Here is an 18,164-nt window from a genome sequence, read left to right as displayed (position 1 = left end):
TGGGAAGAAGCCACCACTGCAGTAATGTGGCCCTCATATAAAGCTGAAGCAACAAAGTGCAGCCTGAATGATGCAAAGATAAACAAGTTTAGATTTCTCTCAAATGTTGAAAATCTTAAATTGTTTTTATTTTTACTATAAGTAGTTAACTTGAGGTGGTTTCTCCTGTGGCAGTGTGTGTTGCTCACTCAATCAACCCAAGAGGCCTAAAACTACAAGGAATGGACAGGGGGGATCCAAAATCATGAAACAACAAAAACGCCACTCCTAACAAAATGGCAGGAATCTACAATAAAACCAAAGTGCAAGCTTACCAGTATCACATATACACCCAAAATCAAATATTCACATTCTGAATTACTAAAAATCAATGTGTTTGAAATTTCCACCAATATTCAGTTCAGCTTCAATGAACCCACCCCCTGTAACGACAAGCATGTTTCAAACTATTTCTGGTAGACATCTTATTAATCACTAAAATCAGTGGTACTGACCTAGAAAATCTAGCATGTAACAGTGGGTTGAATGCATGCAAATGCACACAGGCATTTCCCCATTCAACAGGTGGCTGGCACAGAATCCTTTTGCACGTGTGAACCTGATCCAGAAGGGTTGCTTAAGATAGGAATGGAAGTCTGTCCTATGTTCAGATTGTCCTATTGGATTGTGGCAAAAATATTTTTACATCCTGCTTACAAGTAAAAGAAGATGTCCACTCCTTTAAAAGACTTAAGAGACAGGCAATAGTTTTTAAGGCAGATGAAGGTTCACTATCCAGGGACCATAGGATTGTGCCCTAAAATGCCTATGAATGAAAAGAAACATGCTTATAATCAGTTGGTAGGACTAGATTAGAGATAAACTTGGGAACCTTGAAATTTCAAACACATCTTTATTCCCAAACCCACAATATTATTATAAAAAATATTCTGTTTCAATGGGGATAAAAGTAGGGCAGGAAACAATGAGCATCCACACCATAAGCAACGGTGGCTTTCCCCAATAACATTTAACACTCTGGAAAAAGCTGGTGTCTGTCTCCAGTCCAAGAGCACATGATATGACACTATTGCTCAAACATCTTAATTGGCAATTGAAAACCACAGGGATACAATTCGGAATGCTGGCCTTTAGAGAATATAGCCCTAAAGCCCGAACTTATCCTACTGCAGTTATCACCTCCTCCCAAGGTGCTGCTCCTATCCCTAAGATAGCCAAGGGAACCTTTTTCAGTTGACTGGAACAACCTTTTATCAAGTCCATAACTCAGGTGCATGTAGAGATGTATTATGGATAGAGATGGGCAAATCTGACAAGCTTGATCTTGTTCAGATTTTCATTTTTCCACCACTACGTTTGTCCTTTCACAGTTCCACACTGGGGGTGAGGGTTCCTCACACAATTTTGTACATATTTTTATGTGACATTTTCAATTGTACACATTTTTGCATGCATGTGCTCATTGATTAAAGAGTGGTTTGTGCATTTTTTCAAATATACACATTTTTCATGCACATTTTCAAATGTGTGCATGTGTTCAAACTTTTAAAAAAAGAATTGTGAAATGCACTGCGAACTCGGAAATGTCTGGATTTCCAACTGCAAATTGTGCTTGGGTCTGCAGTCAGTTTCAGCAGATTCAAAGTATCTAATCTCACATAAAAATGCAAACCAAAATTTCTCACCTATTCCTAATTATTGGTGACTTTACAAATGTTGTAAAGTCCCTTCGAAATTTGCTACAGCAAGTTTTTGAAGCGCTGTAAACCTCTTGGAATCTGTGTGGTATAGCCAGGTTCTTGATGCTAATTGTCAAGGGCTTATAATCATTTCTGTCTTTCATCTACTTTTTAGCTGCTATTCCAAAAGTGCGATTTATGAAATCCAGCAGGTAATGGCATGACAACCCGAACTGAGCACAGGACTTTCTCTGCTGCCAGAGCTGCATGTAAGTGATATTGTCAATTAGTAATTCCTGACACTGGCTATTGCCTGCACAGCATTTCACTTGTTCTCGCTTCGGAATCACGAGGCAATTTTCTTTATTCAGTGGTGTGCTCTGTCGTGTGTATGCTTAATAGGAGAAAGGACATTCTAAGACATTTCAGAAACTTTAAATTTATTAAAATGAAGTGGTGACCATCCACAATGCTACTTGTCTTCCCTTCCATCAGCATCCTGCAGTGTTGCAGATTATATCTATATATCTGTCTATAGATATAGATATTTAAAAATGAAACATTTAGTTCTTTAAAGGCTGCATGCTCAGAGAGTAGTGCCAAAGTGAAAATATGGAATTGTAATTCTCTGGAAAACCCAATGGCGGGGAAAGGCAACCTTCTTGGGGCTGTGGACACATATGGCAATTTGAGAAACTGCCCTGAGCACCACCACAAAATGGCCATGCTGTGGATGAAATCATTGGAATGTCTCTGAGTCCCACACAGGCATCCTTCGGAAAAGAAAATGGGAGCATCTAGAAGACAGCACTTTGCTATGAAGTGATCCCTGCACTGAAGTGATTTCTATCAGTAAGAAATTCGGTTATTTTTTTAAAAGTGGGAGGGGTAGAACACCTTGGTGGGTGCCAAGCAAGGTGTCCAAGGGCGAACTGGTGCCCAGCGGGTGCCAAGTTGCCTACCCCTGCCCTATGGTTTCTGTTTCAGAAGTTAAAAGGGAAATGGGCCCATTCTCTTTAGAAGAGATTCTCATTGTTCCAACTTAGAAGACAATTAATGACAAGTCAAAACAAGCCACCAAGCATTGCCTCTGTGGAAGGGCCATCCATTTCAATAGAGGGTGCACAGGGACAAAACTGGGTTTCTGATGGACTGGACTGTGACAATCTTTAGGAATTATAGTGTTACTCCGCTAATCCAGGGAGTTGATGAAATGGGTCAATTATCTGTCACTGTCTCTTTAATTCTTAAATGTTGAATACCTGCAGTCAGACTAAACCAGAGAGTATCTGCTTGTGCTCAGATGAACACAGGCCAGGCAGATGGGAAGAGCAGTGTGACGGTTGCATACTGACAAATATATTTGCAGGAAACTGAAGGAGCATAGATTTCTTAGTCATTAGAGCAGCCTGCATATCGTTTGACATGCTTTTTTTACAGGGTGGCGTGAGGTCACGAAGACTTGCAAGGGGGCTGGAAAATATAGTTTGGAGGGCCCATTAAAGGGCCTGATGAAGCTGAAATCATATCACTAGCTCTGCCAAGAAGCTTTCCCCCACCCCCTCTTTGTTCCATTCCGCTATTTACCTCCACACTGGGATTTGCCTTCTGCAGGTATAAAGAATTTCTTGCATTAGAATCTCTCCTGGGAGGGTGAAATAGGCAAACAGCCCTTCACTTCTAAATTATCTGTGTATCACGTTTTATTTGAATAGTTGATTTGCATGCCACAAAACCCTAAAGCTGCTCATTCAAGAGGTGCGAGCTGCTTATCCCTTGCTAAAACCAGAGAAAATGTTGCTCCCATTAAAGAGAGGCAGACTGTGTGGAAATTGTCATCAGTAATATTGCTGCGACAGCGGACACAACTCCCATCATCCCTCACATCTGGCCAGGCTATCAATGCCTTCAGGTCAGAAATTGCCCCTTGGTCAATACATAACTTTTGGCCTCGCCTGTGTGGCTCTCTTGTTTCATCCTGTGCATCCTTTCTCATTCCTCCCAGGTCAGATTCCTTGATTAATCTTGTCTCTGCATTTTCTTTCGAGAACTGCGTGGATCTACTTTCTGATTTCCATCTAGCGCAGCTGTTCTCAGTCTTGGGTCCCTACCTTGGCCATGCTGGCTGGGGATGATGGGTGTTGGGGGCTCAGGTTTGAGAACCACTAATCTAGGCCCTCCTGTGAGACTTCTACTCAATGCTGAACTAGCCAGGTAAATGGATCACCAGCGGCCCAGTGCTGATTGGCCAACTTCTATGTGAATGACAGACTTAGACCTTTGCTTTGAAGTCACCAGCAAGTACATTCAGGGCTTCACCTCAGAAGTCCAGTCCTAAGCATCTGTGCCATCACATCTGCTTCTGTAACTCTTTCATAGTATCCTTTCAATACTAGAGCATTTTGTGATAGCTTCCCATCACAGATTGTAGTACACCAGCCTAAGCAATAGTTCTGCGCATGTTCATATGTTAATCAAACATATCCCAATATCATTATAGTTGGGATATGTTTGATATTAGCCCCTGGAAAATAAAATACTACAGAATTCTGCCTAACAGCAAAACATCCTGATATTTAGTTTTAGCAGGGACAACACATCCACTCAGATGACCTTATTAACAAGTGTCCATTGTAATATGAGTAAATGGCCTCTTTTCTACAATTCAAGTACAAATACTCAACTCATAATGACCGTTTTGTTACAAGCATCTATCTCTTGCCTGTTTGAATATGTGTGGGAATATGAGAAAGACAATGCTGCGAAGCTGAATATTGACTTCGCCAAGCCAAACCATGCCAGTCTGCTAAAGTGAAGCATTTAATACATTTACTGAATGGCTTAAAAGAAGGCCTGCCAAAGTCAGCTGAAAGAGAAGACAGAGCAAAGCGAACAAGCCGAAAATAGTTATTCCAATGCAGCACGAATGCCATGACATGCTAAGTATACGTGCCATGTACCACATGTGAACACAAGTACCATGACCAAAAAGGAAGATCTGCACAGGCAGCGGAGGCAGATGCTGACGTGTGCATCTACATCCTACCCCGCTGAACTGGATGGATATGTCTGTTGATGTGCCTCCACATGGGAGGTGTCACGTTCCTCTCCCTTCACAATCAACACACTCCAGGAAACAAAGCATCAGGCCAACACTGCTTTATTAGTAAACAACTAGCTTCTTTACAAATGCAGATTCTAAGAAACGCTCAGACTGCATAGAACCAGCTAATCCACACATCTACGAATATCAATAGAGGATAGGAAGTGGAAGTTAGAGAAGTTGCTGGCAGTCTGGGCATGAACAGCCAGACTAGCTTCGCAGAGATGCCCCTCCCTTAGGATGGCTCCCTACTACATTGGCTTCCACGAGTAGCCAACCTGGTGGAGTGTCTGAGCCCTGCCCTAACATTTCCCGCTTCACTTTGTGATGGGCCTTAGTATCCCTCAAGTCATGCCCCTCGCCCTTCTCCTCTTCTGAAACTTGAGTTCTCATGGTGGAAGAATGGGAGAGCTGTTCAGGCTGGGCCATCTGTGGGTCTTGGGAAGAAAATCTTGCCATATCTGGGTTCACTGGGGGGGGGGATGCCTCCATCTGTTCTGGCTGTTCCCATTCTGATTCTGAATGTGAGCTGCCAGACATCTCCACACACTCAGATTCATTCCCGACAGGAGGCCCCTCATAATGTGCAATTGGTGTAACTAGCGCTGGTTCAGGGGCCAAGAAGTGAAAGATTTTCTTTGTGTTGCCTATTCCTTCTCAGCAATGTTGCTCCTTTGTTTCTAAGGATTGCCTCAGAACCTGTGGATGAGGAATGCAGAACCTCAGGCCCAGGGGGCCAAATCCCTCCCTCCTGGAGTCCGAATCTATCACTCCGGGGTTCTCCATATGGCCATGCCCCTTCCCCTGGCTCTACCCCTTTCCCTAAACCACCAAACATTTCCTTGGTGGTTTGTGCAGTTTCCGCCCCCCACCCCCAGGTTGAAATGCTTCTCCTAAGGCTTAGTTACTGGGAGTAACTAAAATATGCTGGTATTGGGGGTAATTTTGGCCCCACCCCTTTTGCCTTTGGCCCCTCCCCCTTTTGCCTTCAGCCTCACCCATCCCTGGAATGCAGCCCCCAAGAGATTCTCTGAAATGGAATTCAGCCCTTGACTTTTCTATTCAGGGAAATGTTTAGGTTAAGCAAAGAGTTTGCTTAACCTAAGTTACTTGTGACAAAGGCTAAAATCCTGTATCCACAAATCCATTATTTGTGCTGATGGGAAAGCTGTGCTTCCTTTCAACTGGGTTCGGAGGGAACTAAGAAGAGAATTAGTGAAGAAGCTACCCAGCAAAAACAGGGGAAGTGATGAGAGTCTGCATTTCTGCTTCATTCAAGAAGTTAGAGAACTCAACACTCCAGAGTTCCTTGCTCACTGAAGCCCTGCTTTCTATGTAGGTTGCCTATTTTTAGATGATCTTCAAAGAGCTACAGTTTAATCCATGGTTTTAGATGGGCTGCCGAGATATAATGCAGCCAGTACTTAAAGACTGCAGCTTGTGTGCCTCACAGACCTCAAATACTTGAACACAGCAGAAGATTTATGCCATGCTGAATATAGAAAATATGGTGTTTGTTGACCACCAGGAGGGAACACTGACAAACTGCTCCACACAGAAATGTCGGGCTGTCCAACATAATGGTCTTTTAAGGTGCCACAAGACTCTTCGGTGATTAAACCCTTTGGCAATTGTCCACTTTCACTGATCTGTTTCTATATTTTCAAGCTGCCTAGATGGTTTTCAACATCCTGGCATCCAGAGGCTCACTAGAGGACTGGGGGTAATTGTCTCTGGCAAGCTGGTAAGAGGATTTATGGAGACATGTTCCCAATGCAGTCATGTATGAGGGCTGTCACTTCCCACGTGTTCTGAAGGCAACAGTCACAGTTTAACTAGACGAGTGGCTGGCAGTTTTTAAAAAACACAGATTTAGTAAAATAGGAAGATCTGGCGCTGACCATGTGTTATTATATCTAATAAAATGATACACAGGCTGGAGAGAAATGCTAGATGTTTTTCAGAGAATCAAATGCGTATTTTGAATCTCGCAAGGATAAAAGCAATCTGCGCAGTGCGATGGGAGCGCGGTTATGGAAAGGGTTAAGCATCCCTCACCAACTGCTTTTCCTGCTCAAAATGGGCTTCTCCCAAAGCTGCTTTTCTTCAGAAAAAGTGACAACTGGGGCTGCATTGCACTACTTTGTGTATAATGCGTAGTTTACCCGCTGGAGATGATACTGCAGAGATGATACTCAGTTAAATTCATTTAACTGAGTGGCTTTAAAATGATGGCGTTAGAAGCTTGTTATACAAGTGTTGTGCTTCAAAACATAGATTATAAACTGAGACCTAGAAGCCAGTTCGAGACCCGAGTGAGTGCTGCGTGATGGAGTGAGCTCCTGTCTTCAGTCCCAGCTCCTGCCAACCTAGCAGTTCGAAAGCAAGAAATTGCAAGTAGATAAATAGGTACCGCTTTGGCGGGAAAGGTGACAGCGTTCCGTGTACCTCGGTGTTCAGTCGTGCCGGCCACATGACCACGGAAGCGTCTTCGGACAGCGCTGGCTCTTCAGCTTAGAAATGGAGATGAGCACCACACCCTAGAGTCGGACACGACTGGCTGGGGACACCTTTACCTTTTACCTTTTAGAAGCCATCTGAAAGTCACCCAGTCCAATCCTTCACTCCAATACAAGGTGCCTCAAAAAGCCCCTACCATCAGATCATTGAGATCACAGAATATTAGCCACAGAAACAGAAGCAATAGATGCACCCTGAATGTGGAGCAAGGGAAAAAATTTAAAACTATACACATTTCAATGGCTCAAACAAGTAAGGTATGCCATATGCTACTGGTGAAGATAAAAAAGCAAAATATGCAAAGTAAAAGCAGTAGAATGACCAGCCACTCTGACCTGGGGAAAACAATTCTTATGAAATACCAATCAGTTGACCCCAAAGCCTGATAACAAAATTGTATTGCAATTAAGACTCACCTCTATAAGCATGTAGAATGACAGCATTGTGACTCCAAGGTTATATACAATAAGAAGACCCCTGAGTGACAAAGCTGGCCTGGTCTTCATAAACGTGGTACCCAGATATATGAGGAACATATATACAACAGTGAGGGAAAAGGTAGGTAAATAAGAATCCAGCATAAGCCATCCTCTGACCCTGGGATCTGAAGAAACAAAACAAAAAGCCCCCAAGGAATTAGTGCATTATTAATATTTCTTGATCAATATGATCATTCGGTGTGTGATTTACTTATCTTCAGTCTCCCAGTAATGCCCCCCTCTAATCACTGCAACCCTCTCTCAGAATGCTCTTGTAACATTTTTATATTAGGGTTGTAAACTTCTTATTCACTAATTACTCATAACTTTTAATTAATTATTTGCCTTTTAACCAACTGACTAATCAATTAAATTTAATACATTTGCACATTTTGGTGCTCAGTAAAGCATTGTATCATGTCCTATCCTATCTTATCATAATATTGAAGTAAGTATAAGCACTTAAGCTGCACCCTTATGCACGCTTTACCTGGAAGTAAATCCCATTGAACCTAGTGAGACTTACTTCTTGGTAAATGTACATAGGATTGTGCTATGATGATGATGTTACTGCTTGTCAGAAGGGAAGGTCATCTTTAACAGTGTCTTTTATTCTCTATTACACTAATGAACCAAAATCACTTTAAAAAACAAACGGGTGTAAGTCTCAGCACCACTAATTACTATTTGTCTCACTGATTATAATGGTGTTATATAACTATATATGTATAAATAAATATGCCATGGTTGCTGCTGGATTCAATGACCAAATGCAGCTTGACATGCTTCGGGGAGTTGCATGTAGGAAAGGAGATTCCTTTAGTCATGAAATGCATAAAATACCTGTCCTAAAGTACATCATTCACTGATAGTTACTCTTCCATTATTTATGAAGTGTCCTATTTTTCTAAGGTTTAAAGATGTAGTCGGGGTTAACTATAGATATGAGCTAGAGCAATCCAAATTCTGTGTTTACAGTGAACCATGCCACTTTAATTGATTAATCATTTGCAGCGCAAACTCACTCAAACAGTCCACAGTGTCACCACCATTTAATTAAAATGCATGTTCCAGGCAAAGCTGCTTCCATTTAAATCGGGGTTGTTTACACTGTGTGTACCAATCCAAACACTAAACCTGCATCGCTCATATTTTGTGGTCTAAACAAAGTAGTAAAACCAGTAAACATAGCATAAAAGTTGTTCTCAATAAGAAGTTTACAAGATTTATTTCAAGTCTGGCATTTGCTGTGCTGTGGTGACATTTCCTACTAAACGTTATTCTTTTTCTCATTGTTTTCCACTTACCTCTGCGATGGGTGCATAGGATGTCAACTTACATAATCATGTTCTAAATTATTCTGAAATAATCTTAACTCCTCATTCTGTTTTTTCTGCAGAATTAATGAGTTAATTTGAGTCATCAGCAATTTGAAAATCAGGAAAAGGGCCTGTAGACAGGTGGTTTTAGAGACTACTTTTTCATTTCAGGATAAGCAATGGGTTACACAACTGCTTGTATGCAGAAGTGATCAGAGGCCACAAATCAATAAGCACACATCAGTTTGAGAGACTATGACCTAACGCAGTGGACAAAGCATGTGGCTAACAACCTTTGATTTTGATTCATTATAAGGACAACCCTGAATCACGGGACAGTATACAATGGCATTATTCTGCAAACTCAAATAGCGCTAGTGGAGCGCCACTAATATTTCTGTTGTGCAAGCATGATGCGCAGCGCAGGATTCTCCTCTTGCACATAGTTCGGAACCAAGTGCAACATCATTACTACCAGCGGAATAACACAGTTGGACCCTGCCCCATGGTGGTGAAAATGAACAGCCACCAGTATAGATTATGAGCTTAGAGGTGGTACAGCAACCTGTAAACATTTCTTTAAAAAAAAACCAGACTCCATTCTCAGAATGTTGTCAAGGGGAGTTAGGAGCACTGCCATCTGTCCTGGAAAGAAACTTTCCCTTTATCGCAACTGTGTTGGCTGAGGCACCCTGTACATGCTTAATAACTGTAATATATTGGGTTATATCCAATGCTAGTCCTCCTTAGAGTAGACCCACTGAAATGAATGGGACTTAAGTTAGACTAGCACTGGATACAACCCATTATTACGCAGTATCTGTTTTTCTAAAGACGGAGCACAGTCACAGATTGGAGGGAATGGTGCTAAATGGATTAAAGGGTGAGGAAATATGGTTCAAGATCAAGGCCAACAGCAACTACAAGAGATTTCCCACCCACCCCCATATGTTCTGCTGAATCAACAAACTGGTATCCATGAATGTACTGAGCTGTACCCACCAAAATGTTACTTAAAAACACTGGATTAAGGTGATTTTTCCAGGGAGATGCAAGGTACAAGAACATACTGTCACATTCTGTTATTCTTCATGCATCCCCTGGCAAAATACCCATATTTGTCTCCAATAAATTATTAGCTTGTTTGCAACTTCAGCTCATGCTGTTGCTTTGGCAGAGCTGAAAATGGGAGAGGGTGGCCATGAAATGAAGTAATACATATCTTGAAGAGTTAGAACAGTGTGGCATGGAAGGACACAGTGTCAACTCTGTTCTGGCTGCTTTGTGAATAGCAGCCTCACAGTTTGCTGACCTGGCCATCTGATGGGCCACTATTAGAAACAAAATGCTGTAGACCAGCCTTCCCCAGCCTGGTGCCTTCCAGTTGTTCTGGACTACCATCACCCCTGATAATAGGCCATGCTGGCTGGGGGTAATGGGACTTGTAGGCTAGTGGCTCCGAGGTGGTTCACACCTTGGATTCCTTTAGAGTTCTGACTGAAACCCAGAGCGGATTCACGCACTAATATCGGAGCCACCAGCCTCCACTGCTTGTAGTCCAAAATATCTGGAGGGTATCTGGCTGAGGAAACTGCTGTAGATGGACCTCTATTCTGACCCAGTAATGCAGTTTTTCTATTCACATTTTTACCTTTGTACCATCTTTAATTTGTCTAAGAAGCCGTTCTCAAACATCAACATACACAATGTTAGCAGCTACCATGGCTGAATATGTCATAGTTTCTCTTCCACCTCACAGTCGAATCTTTATGGTCCCACTGAATGTGTTCTAGAGAACCTTCATAACTTTCCTTTTTGTTGTAGTCAACAAAGCAAATGTTTTCACAATTGCTTCCTCCTATGCCCAGAATGTTATAGGCCACTTATATCAACTTTCTTTTGCTGGAAGCACTGACTTCTTACTGTCAAGCAAACTTTCCTTTCAAATGTGTAGATTGGCACAGGTGGCATTCATTTGACTAAAGTACCTGGAAAGGACCTTTACAGCCTGTCCAGGTACTAATTCCAGGTACTAATTTAGAGCCTGTCCAGGTACTAATTTACAGCCTGTCCAGGTAATTCCAACTGCATTGCTGGACAGAGAAACAGACAAAAGGCCCTGTAATTCTGGAGAGCAAAAAGTGGTACTATTTTCATCAAGGAAATTTCCAAGTCTGTTTAGCTGAAATATTCACACAGAGAAATCAGGGTTTTTTTATTTTGAAAAAGCAATTTTCTAGCCCTTGTGTTTAAAAGTGTGTGGACAATGGCTGGTGAAAACTCAGAAGCAAGAGGGATATCTGAATAAGATTTCTAGTGGTCAGGAGTGAACCTTCTATGACTTGTACAATCACTTGCCCTAGAAAAAGAGTAAATTGTGCAAAACAATAAGTAGATTCGGAACAAATCATGTAACTGTGCTGACTTCGTAACATTTATAGAGGTCACAGAACTCAGCTTTTCTTGGTGTGGAATGGAGCTTACCTTATAGCTGTTGCTGCTGCTGCTGTTGTTACTGCGAAGGACACGTAGTCCTGGCTACCCAGTAGGAATCTGGGATACTGACTCTTTGGAAGCAGCAATCCTTTCCCCAATACTTTCATGCACCTTGGTGTATATTTGGCTTGTGGCAGGCACTACTGTGGTTCTCCAGGGAGGGGAATTGGGGCAAAACTTGTCAAAGGCTGGGAGGAATCTGCTTGCACGTCTGAAGGATTGGGGTCAGAATCATGACAGCCAGGTAGCATGCCAGTTTTGGGTAGTAGCAAGCTGTCCAAGACCTGACATACCAGAGGAATATATATGACAACAGAGCACAAAATAGCCCCAGTTTGAGCTGTCCCAGAGTCAGCTTCAGTAATCTGCATCTGAATGTATCATAAATTGCTAAAAACCAAATTTTATAACAACTGGAGATCTTGAACAACAGGAATACGAAACACATGATCAAATTTAAAAACAGGCAAAATTAACTATTCTATTTTCTTTGTGTTAATCTTGTGTTAAGGTATTTGCTTAAAACATTAAAGGATTTAAATGTGTGTTTTTTAAAGTTAAAATTTAGATATTGTGAGTGTTAATGCAGCAAAGCATACAGAGGGCGCAGCCTTTTAAATCAAAGACATGAGAATTTAATTACACATAATGGCCATTTTTGTAGCTGTCTGCTTATACTTTTGCAAAAGCAAGTAGGCAGAAAAACGCACAAAGCAGAAAACAGACAAGATGTTTGCTTCCCTTACTCATGTCACAATTGCTAAAATTCTACATTTTCATCCAGTGTTCTCCTGAAACTCTGAAGTAAATGCTTTATCTGTGAGCTGGTAAATTTCCAGGCCAGCCTATTAGAATATTGGATTATTCTAAACAGTTTAGAGAAGATGCAATCTGTGGAACCTTAGCCATCTATTATACTAATAGGAGAAGGACATGTAATTTTGTTAGGTCATGATATGGCTTTCATAACCCTAGTCTTCATGTGCTTGAAAAGACAGACTACAATTTTCAGTCTTTGCAACGATACCCTGGCTGACATGGAAAAGGGATTATTCAGGAGTAACTAGAGGGTACTTCCAGATGGAAGGCTCCTAGAGCTACCAATGAGAAGGCATTGTGCAGCTATTCTACCTTTTCTTTCAGTGCAATCCTATCCATGTTTACTCAGAAGTAAGCCCCACTGAGTTCAATGGGACTTACTCTGGTCCCAGATAAATGGGTATAGGATTGTAGCCTTAGGGCACAGTCCTATGCATGTTTCAACACAAAAACAGCCTGCAACTTCGAGCTACTACTCAGCACTGTAGAGGCAAAAAGAAGGAATGACAGGCAGTTGTAACCTTGGTGGCTGTCAGATTTGGGTGATCTCTCAGGCATTGCCAGATTCTCTGTCAGCTGTACTCTGCTGTTCATGTCACATTTACAGCCCTACAGATTTCTAAACTTCTGTTAAGTCACTGGGGAATCACAGAGCTCCAGGAAAAAAAAAACCCACTTACCTCTAGCTCCAAACATGTAGTCCACAAACTCATTTACTTCTTGATCAAAAGCCTTCAGCTGCTCCTACAAGAAAGCCGAAGTCAAATTTGTTATCTCCTTCTTTGCAGACATGTACAGCCGTGGTAGCTAAATTGACCCTCCATACTGTGGAGAAGCAGCAAGTGATGTTGTATACTTCATAGGTCCCAGGATTGGTTGAACATCAGACTTTCTCTTTTTATGCCTTTCTGGGGGGTGTGTGTGTGTGTGTGTGTGTGCACGCGCGTGCGCACACTTGTCCGTGACTGATTGATAGATAGATAGATAGATAGATAGATAGATAGATAGATTCACACACACACAAACTAGAAAAGTATAAAAATAAAGTTACTGATATACAACCAATCCTAGGGTTTAGGGTGTGTGTGTGTGTGTGTGCCTCCGTCAGTAGAACTGAGAGGGGGGAAATTCCCCTGCCCCTGCAGCCCCCCACCCACCTTGTGCACACTCAAAGTCTGCTCTGGAGGGCTGCTAAATGCTCTGGAGCAGATTTTTGGGCAGCGCAGAAGGCTGCAATGAGGAGGAAAGAGGGAGAAAGAAGTCCCATTGCACTGACTTCCACTAGTGCGATGTTGGATTTAACCCACAGCGTGTGTGTGTATCTGTATCTGTATCTCTATCTGTATCCATACCTATATACATGCACGCACATACAGAGGCAATTTTGTGTTTTGTATTGCTTTAAAGGTGTACTCTTTTTCTTTGTGATATTTTTTTTTAAATAAAAGCAATTTGGTACCGTTGAGCCACTTTTTATCAAATCAGTTGATTAGACATTCCAGAATGATTACATAAGCTTAAAAGGAAAAGGCCATTTGCCATCAAAGCTATACCTTCTCTGTCAGCACTGTACAAGCATAGCTGAACTTACATCTGTATGACCATATGCACCATCAGTTTCAAGTGAAACATTTGAAGAAGCTCACTTCACACATTACATTTTTAAAATGTTTTAAATGTACACCTAAAAATGTGAATGTAATAAATACAAGTTTACAAATATGTGTCTATCATACAGGGGGAAATGGTCACGGAGGTGTGTTCACAAGGCTAGATGGCTTTAACAGTGAATACTTTTAAACAGGGATCTGGGCCAGGAAATGTTTAGAGTGTGAGAGAACTGAGAGCTTCAACTTTAACCTACTCTTCCTACTTCTGTTTAACAAAGGTGCCATTGTCCAAAGTTTTAATAGGGCATTTTCCAAAAAAATATAAACATTTTTTATAAACATCTACATATGGGAAAATCAAAGTACAAAAGATGCTTGAATTTACAGTTAGGTTATGTAAGCACTCTTTACACAAACTAGGGATAATATCATTATTAAACTGAATTCTACTGTTGGTGGCCAAACCATTCCAAACACCCAAGGCTGAATTTTAATTAGCATGTGTGACATGTTGATTCATCAGTATTGTTGGATGGTGAATGAGAAATACAAAAGGAGAACTGGACAAAAAATGGTTGAAAAAAACCCTTCTAAATTTGGGCTTCCCTATAAATTGCTATTTTCATACATTGTAACTACATGAAATTATTATCCATCATGCTGTTTCCTTTGTGATGAGAACAGAATGTATACAGCTGCTACCTTTGCCTCAGTCCTTGCTGATGAGTGGACTTTCTGGGTTGGATTCAAATTGGGCAATACTTAGAATATACCCATGACTAACTTTCAACAGACCTACCCTAATAAATACTAAATCTGGATCCAACCTTTTCATCCATCCATCCATCCATCCATCATATTTCTATACTGCCCCATAGGTGAAGCTCTCTGGGCGGTTGGCAAAAACCAAAAAATTAAAATACATTATATAAAGTATACAACCATTCACATAATGACATAGAACAAACAGCACACACAACAACAACATATATGTAAAACAATCTAAAAAGAACAGCCAGAGACAAAGAAACTCCTTATATGCTGCCAAATGCCTGCGAGAAGAGGGCAGGTTTAACCTGGTGCAGAAAAGATGACAATGTTGGTGGCAGGCAGGCCTTGTCCATATTCCAAAAATGGAGGGCAACCACCAAGAAGGTGCTCTCCCTGTTGAATTTGATGTAACTGTTGTGATTGCAATACTAGACTAGCTGGGGTAGCATAATGGCTAAGACCCTGAGCCAGGAAGTCCCCAGTTCAAATCCCACCTCTACCAGCAATTGACTCGGTGGCCTTAGGCAAGCCACTCTCTATCAGCCTCAGCCCTCCCTTCACAACTACTGGCTTACCTTATAGGGTTGTTGTAAAGTTTACAGTTAGGTAATGCATGTGAAGGTGTTTGAACACTTGAAAGAAAACCCTATATAAATATTAAGCATTATTATTACCACGCTGCAAACCTGTGCTTGCTTATTTGGGCATGAATAGCACTGAATATAGTGGGAATTAATCTGAGTAAACATGTATAGGATAGAGCTGCTGAGTGGCATAGTTTCTTGCTTTGAGATGTTGCAAGCACTTTGATACACACAAGTCCATCTGAACCAAGACTCCTCCCCAGTCATGATCATTACACGTTATGGAGTGTATTTGCTTGAATTGTGACATTTGGAGCACATGCACATCTCTCTATCTCATAATTAGCTGTTCCACAAGGTGAAGAAATATATGTATATGTATCTTCAAAAATAAAGTTTTTGTCATGTTGTGAGACATACATTCGTGGGCCTGACCAAATATTTAGGCCAAAGTTCTTATTCTTGAAGGACTGCCTGTCTCTATATCAGCTTTTCCCAACCTGATACCCTTCAGATGCTTTGAACTACAACCCCCATCATTCCTGACCATTGACTATGCTGACTGGGTCTGATGGGATTTGAAGTCCAAAACTTATGAAGGGCACCAGGTTAGGGAAGGCCATTCTCTATGCACATGCCTGTACATTATGATCTTCACTGGAGGGCCTTCTGTGGGTGACCCCACCATCAGAGATGAGGCAGAGAGAGAGCCTTCCCAGTGGTGGCACCCCAGTTGCAGAACACTCTCCCCAGACATGTTCTCCTGGCATCCATTTTATGTCTTTTCAGCACCAGGCAAATACCTTCTTATTTTCCTGAGCTTTTTAGATACAGTTTTAATCTTGCTGACTGATTTATACTGTTTTTATGATTTTGTGGCTTTTTAGGGGTGGTTTGGGGGGATTTACATTTTAATTATTTTCTTCTTTCTTGCAAACTACCATGGAATATGACTGAAGGGCAGTATAAAAATACTTTGATAGTGCAACCCTATACATGTCCATTCAGAAGTAAGTCCCGCTGGGTTCAATGGGGCTCATTCCCAGGTAAGTGAGTATAGCATTACAACCTACATTATTTGGGATAGCGCTGCCACCTGTTCATATTTTTTTCTGCATTGTTCATATTTGGAAACCTCCACCTATAATAAACTCAGAAAATATTATGGATAGTGTTTTGTCCCTCCTTGGGGATGGCAGAATGTTGTGTCCAAACTTTACGTTTTGTTTAATAATATCTTTTGGGGAGGGAGGGTTCTGGAGCAGTAGCAAGTGTGCTTTGAAAATCATCGAATAAGGTTAGATGTTCTGTGGAAGTATAATGCAAAAATCCCACAGGAAAAAAACCCTACCCTGTATAAAGTAGCTCCCTGGCGATGCAAAGTACTAATTTAGCAAAGGTCAGCTTATTGAACAAATGAGGCAGGTGTGTCTGCCATTCTGGAATGCTCAAGCCTGTTCATCAATTTCAGAACTTATCAAGACTTATGGAACAACGTTTTTACAAAATATAACTGGAACAAAATGTTATGTAGCAGTTGAACTGTTTCTCACATGACTGAGCATATAATGTCTCCTGAGATATGCATGAGAGAAAAGAGATGGGAAGAAAGAGAAACAAACATTAAAAAAATATTATTGGACTTTTCCCCAGCCACCTAACTCAAAATGTGTTATATGCAATTAAGATCAAAGTAGTAAGTGCTTTCTAAACTTGTTCTGGATTTTAAGAGCTTTTCTTAAACTACATATTTTTTCTAAAAAAGTCAAACCTTCTCTGCCCAAGTTTTTGCACAGTATAGTTACATGTAATTCATGCCTCTCTCCAAATTTAAAAGGAAACCATATTAAATGTATCATACTCTGCAGGCAGAATACAGCAAAGTGGAACTATATTGTTCCATTTGTGGCAAAATCTTAGTAAGTAAGTGGGGCTTGTGTATCTTTTCCTTTGCATTGTTAAACTTATAGCAGGATTCTGGGGACAAAATCTTTTCCTGTATTGGGAACCTCTATGTTACACATAAAAGTGTATAATTTAAATTCCAATAAACACTTCACTAATACAATAGCAGCTTTGGGAGGCAGGGCCAGCCCCAAACATTCTGCTACCTGATGTGAAGGTCAAGATGCCACCAGCCCCCCTCCCCACACACACACACCCCAACTCCACATACAGCAGTCGACCAAACCAGCTTCAACACTGGCAATGGGGCAGTATCCTCCACCGGTCCTAAGGGCACAGACTAGCTTAGGGTCGCAGGGCAAGCTGTGCGGCAGACACAGCTCTGTTCTCCAATACCTCACTGCCACTCACTTGGTGCTCTGCCTAGCACCTGCTTGCAGCCCACTCAAATTTGCAGTGCCACAGTGATGATGCCAGCATGCTGCTGTCTTAAGTTTAATGTATTTCATTGTAGCTTATAATTTAAATTGCTCTTATGATGTATTTTTAAATGTATTTATATTAGTCTACAGGGGCATTGCTAGGCCTTTGCCCCAAATCTGTTCCCCAGGGCCCTGTATCTATTCCACAGAGTGTGCCAATTGGTGCCAATAGAAGGGTGCTTTTCCCCCTCAGCTTAATTGCCATGCAGTGGGGGGGGGGAGATGTTCAAGGGGGCTGCAGGTGGGGAGGGAAGGGTTAACTCAGCAAAAAATAAAATCTTCCCCTGCATGGCAATTAAGCTTAGAAAAAAGCTTTCCCCATTGGTTTGGGATGATCTGGGGCAGGATGCAAATTAACTGAAGAATTTATTTTATTTGAGATGATTTGGATAAGAAA

The 18,164-nt window shown here is 41.4% G+C and overlaps 1 protein-coding gene across 1 annotated transcript in view; it reads right to left on the bottom strand.

The window, feature by feature from the left end:
• The window catches only part of ELOVL2 (ELOVL fatty acid elongase 2), a 59,415-nt gene that overhangs the window by 20,193 nt on the left and 21,058 nt on the right, over positions 1-18,164 (bottom strand). The window contains exons 2-3 of the mRNA XM_084850337.1: positions 13,096-13,159; positions 7,719-7,906 (exon numbers count right to left, since the gene is read on the bottom strand). Of these exons, the coding sequence (XP_084706463.1) occupies positions 7,719-7,906; positions 13,096-13,159 (252 nt within the window). The remainder of the gene's footprint in view (positions 1-7,718; positions 7,907-13,095; positions 13,160-18,164) is intronic.

The sequence above is a fragment of the Heloderma suspectum genome, chromosome 4, assembly GCF_057233095.1.
Source record: "Heloderma suspectum isolate Gila_16-S chromosome 4, 16-S_ref, whole genome shotgun sequence".
Classification (NCBI taxonomy): Eukaryota; Metazoa; Chordata; class Lepidosauria; order Squamata; family Helodermatidae; genus Heloderma; species Heloderma suspectum.
Note: the sequence above shows the minus strand (reverse complement) of the source record. Positions and strands in the feature narration are given on the sequence as shown.